The 15,710-nt window shown below is 49.3% G+C and overlaps 1 protein-coding gene across 4 annotated transcripts in view; it reads right to left on the bottom strand.

The window, feature by feature from the left end:
- GRIP2 (glutamate receptor interacting protein 2) overlaps positions 1–5,594 on the bottom strand; it is an 81,048-nt gene extending 75,454 nt beyond the window's left edge. For all 4 annotated transcript variants that reach the window (XR_013960818.1, XR_013960819.1, XM_080672366.1 and 1 more), the window contains exon 1: positions 5,324–5,594. Coding sequence is in view for 2 of the 4 variants with exons in the window: in XM_080672366.1 (XP_080528492.1) it covers positions 5,324–5,378 (55 nt within the window). In the remaining 2 variants the exon portion in view is untranslated. The remainder of the gene's footprint in view (positions 1–5,323) is intronic.
- Positions 5,595–15,710: the final 10,116 nt, after the last annotated feature.

Below are 15,710 nucleotides of genomic sequence, written 5' to 3'. Positions count from 1 at the left end.
TCTGCCAAGCCCTGCAAAGTGGAAGTCAGGAGCGGGAGGGGGCGGGGTGGGGGGGTGGGGAGCAGTGTGAGAATGCTAAATCTTCTGCAGCCTGGAGCTGTTTGGTTGCTGTGTTTTTGTTGTTTTCCAAACCTACCTGAGCTGCTGCTTTAGAAAGTCAACTACAAAGGAAACACTTTGATGGGTTTTTTTGTTTGTTTGTTTCCCCATCCCTAAGCGATATTAAAGTGTAGATTCCTTGTCCTTTTACCCACAAAGTAGAAAAAAAAGGAGACACTATTGTTTTTAAAGGAGAGAGGAGAAAAAAGCAGATCTACAGTCTTATGCCATCCTTCTCAGTTGGGTTTTGGTGGGGGGGGGTGCGGGGGGGGGCAGCGTGATTTTGCATACTAACATCACATTCCACATCATGGAACATAACTTCCATTGCTCAAAGGTTTATTTGCATTTTTGAAGGTACAGGAAGACATTTAAAATCAGCTCCAATGTTGACACTGTAGTTATTAAAAGCAAACAAAAGATCCTTTCCAAAGTCTGGCTAGTTTTCCTGAAATTTATCTGGGCCCCACTACCTGATTTAAGGCAATGAGCAGATGTTTCACAGCAGGAAGCGCATTAGCTCCAGATGTCACCGCTTTGTTCAAGACATGTGCACGCACGCACTGACAACCACACATACATATACACAGAGCTTGGGGCAGCAAACATTCACAGCTCCCCTTCCGGCACTTGGCATGCCCGCATGGACCATTTGTAACCTCTGTCTGCAGTTCTGACAGAGAGATGAGCAGCGGGAGTGAGTAGCCAATCAGATCCTGCCCCATCGTCTTTCCATTGTCTCCTAGGTAACCAGCACAGGGACACATTTGTTAGCTAGGTACTACCACACACACACACACACACACACACACACACACACACGCACACGCACACGCACACGCACACACACGCACACACACACACACACACACTCCCCTAACAGTCAATTAATTGCAGTCACTGGATGCACCTGTCAGAACCCTGGACAGCTCTCCAGGGTGGCATTCAGTGCCTTTGGTTCCTGCCTGTCTGGCAGCCTCATCTCCTACAGCTTTCCCACCTCTGCTCCTTTACTCATGCCATTCCTCTGCCTGGCATGCCTCTCCCCACTGCCATCTCTATTGATCAAAACCTTGCTTGTCTTCAGAGCCAGTTCAAGTCCTTGATCAAGACTTCCAATGGCTCCCCTAAGAATAGAATCCACACTTCCACACTTCTCCCGGTGCGCTGATCTAGCTCCTCAAACCTCATTGCTCATCACTCTCCCTCTTCCTCACTTCTTCTTTTGGTTCCTCCAACAGGTCAAACTGGTCTTCCTCCTACTACCCTCTACTGACCAGAGCTGCTCCCTCTGCCTTCATGGCTCTTCCTTCTGCTCTTGGCATGGCTGCACCTTCTTGTTCTTTAGTCTCAGCTCAACAGTCACCTTCTCGAGAGGCCTTCTCTGATCACCCCAGACCACCCAGCTAAAGAAGTCACCTCCCCTGGAACTCGCCACTACATCACCCTATGCTCCTGTGTTGTCTTCATCTCACTGATGACTCTGAAACTATCCCATTCCTATTTATTTGTCTCTGTCTTTCCTTCTCCCAGGATGTACACTTCATTACAGCAGGGCCTTTTTCTTGTCCATGGCCATATCCCCAGCCCCCAACACAGGGCTCAATAAATATTTATTGAATGTCTAAAAAGTCATTTCCTCCTCACTGCTTCTGTATTTCCCCATCTCTCTAATAAGAGGGTTGGACGTGATGACTTCTATTAACCCTCCTGGCTAATATTCTAAGAGTCCATTAGAGAGCACAGAAGACTGGCATAAGGAGGAAAATTAACCAGGCCGCACCACGGGAAAGCTCTGCTGGTAGGAATCTGACCTCGACTGGGTCACAGCGCTCTCCTCCTCTGAGCAGCCTGCCTGAAAGGAATTTGCTGCTGCTTCCACTTCACATTCCCCAAGCCCTAGGCACCTTGAACTTTTGTTATCTGAGGGACTGGGGACAACTGGAAGCTGAGGACTGGCTTACTGCACAGAGATCATCAAATACTGGGGAGCAGAGGGAGGGGGAGGAATGCGGTCCTCCTGAAGCAATTACTGTGGTGAATAGAAGAAAATGTTGTTGTCTATAGGATGGTAAAATGTCAAGGTGGAGGTTCATTAGAACACAAGTCTCTCTCTCTCTCTTTCTCTCTCTCTCTCTCTCACACACACACACACACACACACACACACACACACACATGTCTCAAAAGAACATGAAGCTAGAGTCACAGAGTTCCCAATCCCAGTGGCTGGCTGCGTGTGTCTCTCTTCAAGGGACATGACTACTACTTTAAGTTCTAAAAGCTGCACAGTGATCCTGACATGTGTGCTGTGTAAGTGTGTGGTGCACGTAACCCAAGCTTTTGGTCAGCCTCATTGGGCAAGGCTAGATGATGTATTCAAATAGCCACATGGTAGACACAACCATGGGTCCCCCAAAACCCTAGGAGTGGAGAGCCTCAAGCTGGCCACTCATAACCCAGAAATCCACCCTTAGTCCTGTTCTCCACTGATCAATGCACCAGATCATTTCCCTAAATCTGAAATTACAGTGGATGTAAAGATCAGGAAAGGAAGAGCAGGATTAGTATTTGTCAAGCACCTACTATGTGCCAAGCCCTGTGCTAGGATATGTTAATATTGACCCTGCAAGGTTACCCTTTCTGCTTTGTGGGTGAAAAACAAAACAAAACACAAAACAACAGATACTCAGAAGAATTCATTAGCATGCCCAAGGTCACAGAGCTGGCAAGAGGAGGGGCCCAAGTTCGGGACATGAATCTGGTCTCCAAGCCCACTCTTCTTTCCCTAGAACCTTACATTACAACACAGAATAAGAAGATAAGCTGGTCTTGTTCAAAATGTCCCTCCCCCTGGCTAAAGCTCTTCTCCGAAGATGCCAGGTTTAAGGGCCTATTTCTTCATCTCTGTCACTCTTGGGCTTGGCTGACCTACCATGAGCATCTCGTCAAGCTGGACCCACATCCCAGAACCTCTCATTTGAGACCCAGTCCACAGGAACCAATTTTCCTGTGGCCCAGAGACAGCCAGGGATTTGTCTCTTTAAAAGAGTAATTTCCTGCTGGCGCGGGTAGATGCACTAGCCGCCCTCTGATTTAGTGCTGAGCTCAAGGATCAATCTCAAGTAAGATTTTCCATGGAAAACTCAAATGCTGGGTACCTCCTGGCCTTGAGGGAGTGAGAAGTGGCCTCCTCTCAAGAGATGTGGCCAGTGGCAGGCAAAATAGCTATCAGTATCACAAGACTGTATGCCTCATACATGTGACATGTGAGCCTCATGCACGCCCACACACATCTCAAATGCATCACCCACATGCCTTCACACACAACTCACATGCACACCATCCACATGCCTTACCCATGCCACACACACACACACGTATGCATATACTGTGTATTCACACACATACATACACACACACACACACACACACACACACACACACACACCACATGCACGGAGTGGGGGGAGGATTGGGAACTAAAGAGCAACTCCCTAGAAACCCTGCAGGGCAGGTGTTAGGCCCTCCTCTTACAGATACAGAAAGTGAGCCTGAGAGAGGGAATGACTGTGTAAGATCAGAGGCTGCTTGTGGCTGAGCTGCCCCAATTTCTGAAGAACCAAGCTCAGATTGAAGATTGGTGGTGGGCACAAGGCTCTGTAAGGTTTTCTTCTTAATTTACTCCACTCTTTGGGGGCAGTTCCATTGAGTAGGGGCACTCCTCCATGATCCTCTCCTTATTAGCAACCGTATTCATCTGCCTCCTCCCTTAACCCCAGGGAAGAAAACCTGGGCACCTAAAGCTGTGCCATCAGCACCAACTCAGGTGGGAGGAGGAATGAGAGTCAGCCCCCTGGGTTGGGCAGAGCTGCAGGCCTGCTAGGGGCTTGGGGCACCAGCTTAGGCCTGATGGGGATCTAAGCAAGACCCTCCACAGGCTCTGCTTCATGCCCTCAAAACCTAGGGCCACAGTCGGGGCAGGGGTTACCGACCTGACTTAGCCCTGGGGACAGGACAGGAGGGGCAGGGACCCTCTCAATACATCCCACCCCCAAGCCCCAAACAGGAACTTCTGGTCTACGTTGCAAATGCATCCTTTCTCATGGCGCCAGACCCAATTTGGGGGAGCAGACAGTAAGGAGGTAGGGGTGGGGGTTAGACACCACCAAAATCTTGCAGTTGCATCTCAGCTTTACCACCTACTGGCCGTGTGACCTTGGGCAAGAGGCTTCCTCTCACTGAGGCTCAGTATCCTCACCTGTAAAGTGGAAAGAATAATAGCGCCCCCCTGAGCGGGTGGCTGTGAAGGTTAAAGCCAGAGGCAGATGTGAGGCGCCAGGACTCAGTGCGCGCGGGGCCTGTAAGTCCGCCATTGTGACCCCTAAGTGAGCGAAGGTGGACAGCCGTCATTCCGCCGCACTCTGCCCCCAACTCACAGTCTGGCAATTCTCAATTAGCACCGAATACGAACTTTCCAGGGTTATGGTCACTGGACGCGGGTCCTTCTTCCTACTCCCTCCACTACATCCGGTTCTGACAACAGGTACAGGGGAGGAGGGGGCCCCGCCGCAGCGCTGCGGCACGGCCGGCCCGGGCAGGGGGCTGGGAGGCAGAGTCTACCCGCCCCAAAACCACCTCCCGCATTCGGCCTCTTTGCAACTTTGAGGAACTGCAGAGTCTGGGGTCGGCGCGGCGGTTCTCCCGGGCGTGCGAAGGAAAGTTGGGTACCAGCGACTGCAGCCCCGGGATCCAAAGCCCCCGCCCCCCGTTCACCCCATGAGCGCCCGCACATTCCGATCCCCGGCAAACTCGGGGCAGCCAGGAGGCACGTGGTAGCCGCGCCGGCTCAGGCAGCTCCAGGAACCGGACTCGCGGGCCGCTCCGGAGATGCGCCCTCGAGGGTTCGGAGCCTGCGCGCCAGCCCCTGAGGGTCGCCCGGTTCCGGGTCCCATCTCGGTGCACCCTGCGGAGCTCCCCTGCACGCTTTCCGCGGGTTAGGCTGCGCTCCGCACCAGCTGTCCTGCGGTGACCCCTTCAGGCTGCCGGCTTCAGGTGCGCTCCCCCCCCCGCTCCTCAGATGCGGCCGCCTGCCCTTCGCCCCCTGCGGGGACCCTCACCGGGTGCCCCCCGCGTGCGCGCTTCTGGCCAGCTCAGCGCTGGTCCGCCCGCCCTGCCCCGCGCTGCGCCGGCGCTCCCCGGCCTGGACAGCCGCCGCGTCCTACCTTCGTCCGGCAGCCGCTGCAGGCAGAGCGTGAGGTTCCTCCGCCAGCTCCGCATCCCGGCGGCCGCCCTGCCGCCCGGCTGGGTCTCTCCAGCCCGGCCCGGGCCCCGGCCCCGGCCCCGCCCCCGCCGGGCCCGGAGGCGCAGAGCAGCGCTGGGGAGGGCCGCGGGCCCAGGGCACGGTGGGCATGGGCGGCCGGGGAGGGTCGGGAGTGTGGGGGCGGCCGCCAGGCGCTCCGCTCGGCTCCCGAGCTGGAGGTTGAGCAGCGACGCTCTCCGAGAACGCGCACTTTCTCGGGCGCGGGGGCGGGGGCGGGGCGGCGGACTCGGGCGGGGGCTGGAGAGGGACCCGACTGGGCCAGAGCCGTATAAACCCCTTACCCCCGCCACCCCCCGTCAGTAACCTCCGACAGCCCCCTCACACATCATCGCCAGTCTCCCCCCACCCCCGCACTCCAATTCTCATTCTAGTAACGCTAATCACCACCAGTTAGTCAATGAATGAATGAATCAGTGAATGCATGAATAATGGGTGAATAAGTAAATGAATGAATGAATGAATGAATGAATAAGGATGAGATAATGAATAACTGAGTGAATGAATGAATGAGTTAGTGAGTTGATGAGTGAGCAAATTAATGAGTAAATAAAAGGTGAAGAAATATGTAAATAAGTGACTGAGGAATGAATGAATTGGTGAATCAATGAATGAGTGCCCCTGGCCTCAGGCCTGCAAGAGGCAAAGGACTCTCCACAGGCGCCCTCACCTGCCCTGGGAGGGAGGCCTTGGGTTGCATCTTGCAGAGGAAGCAAAGGTGACTCAGAGAGGGTGGTCCCTGTCCTTAACCACACAGCACAGGTGAAGGATAGTGAGGAGGAGGTCGGTCTGTCTGTCTGCAGGCTTTGTCTTCTGCACCCAATCTCAGTTCCTATCCTTCTGCTAGACAGCCATTGAGCTCACCAGATCTCAGAGGTTGAGGAAGAACAGCACGAGAAGGATGTGGGGGGTGCTACCCTCAGAAATCAGATTTGCTTTCTCCTTGTGGGAGTGAGGTGGGAAAGCGGGGAGTTGTAATTAAGATAAAGGAGTACTATGCAGCCAGAAAAAGGAGAAGCATTCTTTGGAAGAGAGTAAAATGAAGAGCAGTGTTTATAATATGCACAGAAACAAAAAAGGGAGGATCTACATTCATATTTGCTCAGGTATCTGGAAATTCTCTCCAGTGGAAAGACTGGTCTCCTCCAGATGGAAAAAGTCATGTGGCTGGGGGCAGGTGGGAGAGACTTGCTTTTCATTGAATCCCCTTTTGTGCCTCTTGAAAGTAGGAACCCTGGAAATGAGTCACCTATCCAAAAAAATAAGTTAAAGTTTTTAACTAAATAAATTTTTACATTATTAAAAAGCATTCATACGTCAGTAAAGGCTGACTCCCCAACCCAAAACCCCTGCCCCACCAATCAAGTCAGCCTATTTACCTGGACACCTTCCCTCTGTCCTCCAGCTCAGAGAAGAAGAGGGTCTTGCTAGTCAACAGCAGAGTGAAATATGAACATGGTGGTCAGCACAGAGCACGTTCTACCTCCATGAGTGTTGGGAGGAGAGAAAGTGGCCTCTGCTTCAGTCCTGGGTTTGTCAGTTTTTAGCTGTGTGTCCTTGGGCAAATCTCTTTGAGCCTCAGATGTGCTAACTAGGGATCATCATAATGTCCTAATAGGATCCAGTAGAGCTGTAGTCAAGTGCTTGAATTCCAAAAGGAAGTTCAATGATGGAATTCCAGGCATCTTGATCTTTTCAAGGAAGCCACCTAAACTTTGACCTTCAGAATTACCTCTTTTGTAAGGTGTGGGTATGATTTTTATGTGACCTTAGATTTCTCACTACATTTTCGAGGTTGGTATAATTAGCCCCATTTTACACGGTCCATCTGATATACTTATTGCTTATCAGGTGGGTCATATTCAAGCCCCATGTTAACCCTGAATTATTAATCATTCAGTAAGTAGAGTTCAGGCCCAGGGTGTGAGGGTGAGAAAGGGGCAGATCGAGATGCAGACCCAAGTCTGCAGAGTGCTGACTCCAGAACTTGTCTGAACGGCTGTGAGCTTCTGACAAGGCAATGAGTCTCCCCCACAGCACCTCCTGTGTTGTAAATCAGGAGTTGTAAATCACTCCTGTCTACACCCAGATTGATGGCCTCCATAACCAGGATGCCCATTGCTCAGAGGATGACAGGACTGGGATCTCTGATGGGAGACACAAAGATACCAGCGTTGAGGTCAGGAGGCCCCAGCAGAGGAGGCCGGTCAGGAGGTTGAGGTCAGCACAGGCCCAATACCTCTCCAGCGTCGGGAGAGGAGGATACAAGGAGAGCAGTGCTCCAGTGACGCATCGCTGTCTAACAGGGCACTCAAAACTTAAAGGGCATAAAACAACCATCTTATTATGGTTGGGAATTCTATGGCGCAGGAATTCAGGCAGGGCGGAGGGGTGTCTCAGCTCCATGATATCTGGGCCCCAGCCCAGAAGAGTGGAAGATGGGGGGTGGGGGGAGGGGGGAGGGAGGCTGGCATCACCTCCTAGAGGCTTCTTCACTCACTGTTACCTGAGCTGGAATGACTCCAGAATCACTTCCTGCTATCCTCCAAGCAGTCACAAACCTCCCAAATTCCAGGGAGGAGGCACACACTCTGCCTTTCAGGGAAGGATTGTCAAAGAATTTGCAAGTATTTTTGAAACGCACAGAAGAGAAAAAATATTCAAGGAAGGAAGAGGAGGAAAAATCATAGAGGAAGTCCTATTAACTAGAGAAGTAAGAAAAAAAAAAGTTACTAGGGATGAGGAAGTCAGAAAAAAAGAAATAGAGGGAGAAGGTGCCAATAGAAGAGCAATATTTGAGGAGTAATATGAAGGAAATAGTAAAGGATGGCACCCGTGAGCCACCTGTCAGTGTAACAGGAAAAGGGGGAAATGTAGTGGCAATGGGAGAAACAATAGGAGGGTGTGATCAGAGAAATAAAAAAGGAAGAGGAGTAATATTGGGGGAGAGTGAATAAATGAATGAAGACGGTGACAGTAAGTGGAGTGGCAGAGCAGTGTAGGACACAGGTTCCTAGTCTCAAATCCACCTGCAAATTGCTTGGCCTCTGTTGAGTTTCTGAACTATGCCTCAATTTCCTTATCTGTGAAATGGGCATGGTGATCTTCATCAGACCTCTCTGGTAAGGTTGTTGTAAGGGTTAATGAGTTATATGTGTAAAGCACTTAGTGCCTGGCTCATAGTGGGGCCTATGGACGTGTTAGCTCCTGTTACTGGTTCTATCACTGCTGTAGAAATGGGAGAGGCACCCTGAAGTAGTTTGGAGGGGGGCGGGGGGAGCAGAGAGCTGTCAGGGAAGCAGAACCAGCTGACCCAAAGGCCTGCCTGGCCTGCTGCTTTCTTGGTGGTGGCCAAGGCATCGCTCCTCCTCAAGGGCCCAGCTTGCCCACCTACCACACTTGGTTCATGGTGACTGAGCCTTCGGCCTCTGAGAGGGTCCCTGTGCAGGAGGTGGGTGAGGACTGTGAGCCCTGCCATAGGCAGGAATCCAGAGCTAAAGCAGGGACAGAACTCAGCCAAGGTTACTCACCAAGGGGTGGCAGGACCTGGGCCATACCCAGGCCTCTAGGTCTCTGGCTAGGGCTTGCTGGGAAGGAGAGGTTCAGATTTGGCTCCAAGTGTTCAGGGATGGCACACTAGAACCTTCTTGACTTTGACTGTGACTGAACTCCCTGGGAATCTGCCGGTCTAGGTGGAGTCACAACCTAGTCTGGTGAGGCAAGGGTCACTGAGAAATCACTGTGGGGTAGGAAGGAATTATTCCTGCTTATAAGAAAGTGAGCTTTACTAATATTTAATAATTGACAGTGGTACTTGTACTTAATTTATAAGTATGTGCACATTTGAAGCTACGTGCTCCAAAATTGTTTTACCAGTAGGGCTGTGAGACCACAGAAGTCAGAGAGCCCCGTGTGAAGGTGCTCACCCTCTGAGCACACCAGCCTCCTGGGGGCGTGTTCTGTGTAGTCACACACTAACAGTCACCCTGCAATCACGCAGGGTCCCAGCAGGCTCCAGGAGGCTTTGTGCTCTGGTTGAGCTCCGGTACAAAGCCTCACACCTTGCTTCTCTTTCTAAGCTCCGAGTCTGAGACCAGCCTTCCCATCAGCCTGAGCTTTTACTTCACTCCTTCCCTGCTCATTGCTGTCAAACAACTGGTATTCTACACTTTTGGGTTTCCCCTTCCAGGAAATTAATCCAAATATTTCCAAATGGATGTAACTAGAAATGGCCGTTGAGGATTGGAAAGAGCCAAGTTCAGATTCCAGCTCCACCATTTTATTCCCTTACTCAGTAGACATTTGTTGAGACTATGTTTGTGTTACTGCACTTTGGGCAGGGGTATATCAGTCACTTTGACAAAATTCTTGCTCTTATGCAGCTGACATTCTCAGAAAACAGCTTATTTGCTGTGTGACTTCAGGCAGATCACTGTACCTCTCTGAGTACAGTGGGGCTCATAAACCCCAACTCTGCAGCATAGCTCTAATGAGAGGAGATAAGGGGTCTGGGGTCTTTGATGGAAGGCATCCCAGGTACCTAGAGCAGGAAGGAGCCTCAGTCCAATCCTCTTATCCTGCAGCTATTGACAAATGCAGATGACAGAGGGACAGTGATTCATCCAGGGTCACTCAGTGATGTGGGGCAGAGCAAGAACTGGGGTCCAGGGTCCTCTCTTGTCCCTCTTTCCTCAAGATTGAGGCTCTCTGCCTGGTCCAGCAAGGGCGGAGGAAGGCCATCACATTCCGGGGTGGAAAGAAAGCTCTCTGGCACCAGAGTCTATCTTCATCCTCACACCAGCCAGCCAATGAACGTGGAAGCCAACTTCTCCCCTCTCATACCACCACCAAGTGGGCATTGGAGGAAACGTACCCCAGCTCCCTTTTAGAAACAGCAGCATCTAGTGTCTGGGCCAGAACCATGAGTGGGAGCACCAGGCAGCTCAGCATTTGAGTTGCATGGAAACAACTTTTCTCTAAATATCAATTCAACCACAGCTGCTTAGGATAAAGGCCAGCACAGCCTGGGGAAAGGTGAGGAGAGCATGCGGGGGCCAGGATCAGTGTTTCTTTCCTCATCTCCTGCAGTTCAGCTCTGGCCACAAAACTGCATATCTTACTCAGCAAAACAAAAGACGGATCCCTGCCCCACCCTCTGGTTAGAAGACCATTTAGTGGCCATGCTCTCAGAGGTCCCACCATTTCTTCAGGACAGGGGCTCACTAAAGGATGATTTTGTTCAACCCACAGAGGACTCTCCTCCAAGAAGTCCTGAATATATATATATATATATATATATATATATATATATATATACATACATATATATAAAATCTTTCTCCATTTTGGTGCATTTGTAGGCATGTTTTATGCCCTAAGATTGGGGCACCAGGCAACTAACTGTCTTGCTTGTCTGACCCTTAATCCAGGTCAGTGTCCATGGGGTTAGGCTAAATATGTCCAGAAAAAATGTTTCTAAATCAGAGCCCATAGTTGAGATGTGGCCAGAAATGCCTAAAACCATCTCTGTTTGCCCCCTCACATTTGTACAGTTAGTTTTTTTGTTGTTTAAACCAATCATGATCTCTTCAAAAACCAATAAGAAGGGGAAATATTAATAGCCCCATTTCATATTTAGCTAATGCACCAGTGGGCTGCCCAGGCATCCAGGACTTGAGGAGTCATGATCCTAGAAGGGAAGCTTGTTGAGATGAGCCCAACATTCTCCCCTTAGGTCATTTGCTGATTCTTGGCACAGGTGAGAGGTGGAGAAGCCAAATGAGCTCTAAGTAGTCTCATGGGGCTGATGAGACAAAATTTGAAGTTCAGGGCTAGCAAAGCCACCAAAACTTGAAGATCCTGGAGAGATTAAAGGTCCAGAGAAGTAAGCCTGACCCTCGGTATCAACTTTTCCCTCAACAGTCACCAGTTCTCAGCCAAGCAAAAAGCGACTGAAGAGCAGATGGCGTATTCTTCAACCTCACAGAACTTGGGAGACAAATTAAAGTTTGAAGCTCAGCAGGGAAGATAAGCTCTAGGAACTGTCTCAGGCTTTATTTGGGATCACTGGAGGTTCATAGTGCAGAATTAAGGGGTGAACCACAGGTAGATCAAGATTTACAAAAATTGCAATTCAGACTTGAATCAGTATTCAGACCCTGAGTAGATTAAGGTGATAGAGCCTAACTCCAGCCATGTCTCAGGAAAGGGCAAGTCTCCTCTGGAGGGAGATAATATCATGAAGGCCCTTCTTCAATTTTTCATGTACAACATCTGGCATTGAATTAATTTTTTTTTACCAGTCATACCAATAAACAGAACCAAAATAAACAAAAAACCCAATAGCAATGAACCCAAAGGTGACTCGGATATTAATGTTATCAGGCATAGACTTTGAAAGAACTGTGACTGTATGTTCAAGAAAACGTAACAAGTGCAGAATTTTAACAGAGAACTGGAATCTGTAAGAAATAACCACTAGGAAATTCAAGAACAGAAAAATACAACCACTGAAGTCAAGAACTCAAAAGATGGGTTTACAGATAACTGGCTACCCGAAAAGAGGATTTGTGGATTGGAAGATAAGCCAGTAGAAAATATGCAGAACACATTTCCAGTATAAAGATCTGGAGCCCTAGAAAGGGGAGAGAAATAGAATGGAGCAGAAACAATAGTTCTGATAATGACTAGTAACATTCTGAAATTGATAAAAAGACATCAAACCGCAGTTCCAATAAATGCTACCAGACCTAAAAGAATAAATCTATGGAAAACTATACCTAAACCCCTAAGAATAAAATTGCTAAAATTTTTTCCAGAGGCAAAAATAATAGCTTCAAAACAGTCAAGGGCGGGGGGCGGGGGGCGGGAGGCAGGAGACACATTACCTCAGAGGAATGATAGTAATAATGACAGCTCATTTATTTTTTCTTGTTTATAATACTCATCTCAGGATATGTTTACTAATGAGAGAGAGAGAGAGATTGATGTGAGAGTGTAACATTGATTGGATGGCTCTTACACACCTCAGGGATGAAGCTCACAACCTGGGCATGTGTCCTGACTGAGAATTGTACCAGTAACCCTTCAGTGCATGGGACGATACCCAATCAATTGAGCCACACCAACCAGGGCTGGATGACACCTTTAAAGTGCTGAAAGAAAAATAATTATCAACCTAAAATTCTGTACTCAGAGAAAGTATCCTTCAAAAGTGAAGGTTAAAAAAAAAAAGACAGACAACTGAGAGAAATGTTACCAATAGACCACACTACAAGAAATTCCATAGGGAGTTCTCCAAGGGGAAGGTAAATAATCCCAGATGGAAATATGAACATGCAGAACAGAAAGAAAGATAAATCTGGAGTAAAGTGAAATGAAACTTGATTGTACCAAAAAGCTATAATAATGTCTTCTGGGCTTTAAAATATAAAGAGCATTAAAGTGCCTAACAACAATGGGAGAAGTATAAACGGAGTTAAAATAGTATAAGGTCCTAGTATTATCTATAATCTGGCAAAAGCATTAACTTATACCAGAATCTAATAAACCAAAGATGTATGTTGTACTATTGTGGGCAACCATCCCATTATGAGGGGCCACCCTCATGACCTCATCTAAACCCAGTTACCTCCCAAAGACCCCACCTCCAAATACCATCACACTGGGGGTTAGGGTTTCAGCATGTGAACTTTGGAGGGATACAAGTCAGCCCAGAACAACCATCTCCTATGTCTTGCTGCAGGGCATAAAAGGTGAACAAGATGAACAAAGCTTACACTCTAGTGGGGAGGGGGGAAGAAAATGGGAGAAAAACAAAGCAGAATCAACTTCAGGAGGCTAAGCACAGGAGGCTTCTTGGAGGAGGTGGCATTTAAGCTGAGACTTAAGTGGCAAAGAGAAGGAAGTCCTGAGAGGGGTGCAGAGAGAACATTCTGGGTCCAGGGAACAGCATGTGCAGAAACCCTAAGAGAGGAACAAGCTAAGCCATTCTGAGGCACAAAGTGAGGGCTCTGGTAGCTAGAAGATGCAGACGCAAGCAGACAGTGGTCAGAAATGAAGCTGAGAAAAATGGCAAAGCCTTATCCCCATAAAGTTTGGATTTTATTCAAAGGGCAACAGGAAGCCATGGAGGGATTTACACAGGGGAGAGAGACATGGTCAGATTTACATTTCTAGAAGTTCCTTTGGGATTCTGGGTGTGGAATGGCCTATAAGGGTCTATTCTGTAAGATAACAGGGGAGGGGGTGAAAGTGGGGTGGAAGTTAGAGGCCAGGCAGAGGTCTAGAGTTGAGGTAGTGGTGGTCTGGGACAAAGCAGTGGCAATGGGAATGCAGAGAAGGTGAGGGGGATGACACCATTCGGTCCTAACGTCCTAATTCTTTGCCCCTCCTGAAGCCTCACCCTTTGTCATTTAAATTTTCAGCACCCTGCTCTGTCACCCTGGGCTTGGCCACATGGGATGATCAATGGGATGTCAGCAGAGGTGATACCAGCAGGGCCTAAAATGGGTCCATGCACTTGCGGGGTGCTCACCCAGTTCCTCTGCCATTCCCATCCTTTGGGCTGGCCTGGCAAAGGATGAGAGACATGTGGTGTTGCCCCAGACTGAGGGTGACCTAGATCCATGGCCAGTTAGCAACCCCCAGACATACGAGTGTCAAGATCAGCAGTCGCTTAGCCTACCCCCGGCTGATCCTAGATGCATGAATAAACACTTATTGTCAAATGCGAGCATTGTGTGCACGAAGTCCATATTTGTTATGCAGCAGTATTGTTTTACTGGATAGCTGATATAGGATGGAGAGCTGCTTTAGAGGCAGAGCCAGCGGAATGTGCTCATAGTTTGTATTGCAAATAAGAGTGGGGGCGAGGGAGGAGTCAAGGAGACTCCCCAGGTTGCCCTAAATCAGGATGAAGAAGAAGGGCTGGGAGGCTAGCAAGGGAACAGGATAAGATACAATGTCCCATTTTATTTGCTCGGAATCACAAAGGAGTCAGGCGGACTATTGAAGAAGACAGGGACCTGGTGACAGTGATGAAGGGCATGTCCAAATGCCTTTCCAGCCATAGGGATTCACAGAGGTTAAACTTAAACAAATGCTTTTTTTTTGTCCATTCTGTTCCCAGAAAGAAACAGACCATTTCCCCCTTTCCAGTTGCTAGGACACTAATCTGTTTGAGAAAGGCATAGGAACATCTGGTTGGCGGAACAGTGCTTCTGGGAATTTCCTTTGTATCTGTGATTCCAATTGCTTCTCCTGGTTCTCCAACAAGGAAGGGGCCGTTCCCATGGGCCACGTGGGCAGCAGTGAGGAGAGCAGACAATGGGGGAAGGGCACCCTCAGCACTGACTAGATGCCAGGACTGGGCCAGACACTTGCAGTTGTATGGGTGTCATTGTTTACCCCAGAGGGGCCAACGCTCAGAGAGAAAAGGAACCACGTTAGCTTTATCCTGCTTTATCTTTTTTTCAAAGACATATTCGTTTTGTGTGTTATTATCTGTCTCCCTCACTAGAACATAAGCTCCCTGAGGCTGCTGATCCTTTGCTTGCTCACTCCTGTATCCCTGGTGCCTAGACAAGTGTCTGACATGTAGTGATAGCAGTACCTACCATCTGAGCAGTGTTTACCAGCGGAGGAGCACTTTTGTGAGTTTTTTAGGTGTACTAATTCTTTTAGATTTTAAAATGACCCCAGAAGTGGGTATTCCTTTTGGCCCCAGTTATAGGTGAGAAAGCTGAGACACAAAGAGGTGAAATAGTTTGCCCAAGGAAGCAGGAGAACTTGGAATCCCAGGAGGTCTAGCCCCAGAACCTGTGCCCAGAGAGGTAAAATGATTTGTTGAATAAACAATGAGCTTGTCCCAGGTCACACAGGGAAACTGGGATCAGTAGGCCCCTCCTGGGATGTTCCGTTACCCTCCCTTGCACATACACAGCTACAGGCTTCAGCCATGATCTTCTTCACAGGTGTGAGCTTCCAGCATGGTGGGCTCTGCTCAGAACCACCTAAGTGCAAGGTCACAGGCTTCCCTCTAAGCCACCAGCATCTTGCCAGGCTCCAGACACCTTCGCCACCTCAGATGGAGTGGGCAAGTGCATGTAAGGTGAGCCAAGAGACGCCTCGGGGCACGGATGATGACCTTCCAGCTACTCTCCTGAGCAACTGTCCTCACTGGGTACTGATCAGGACAGCCAGACCCCCTCAACCCTGGGCCCTTGTCTGGACCCCACTGACCTTATCCCTTATCATTGCCTCTTCTATCCTCTTCCTCAATCCGGAAAACC

Source organism: Plecotus auritus, assembly GCF_963455305.1.
Source record: "Plecotus auritus genome assembly, chromosome: 6".
Taxonomy (NCBI): Eukaryota; Metazoa; Chordata; class Mammalia; order Chiroptera; family Vespertilionidae; genus Plecotus; species Plecotus auritus.
This window is presented reverse-complemented; position numbering and strand designations above follow the sequence as displayed.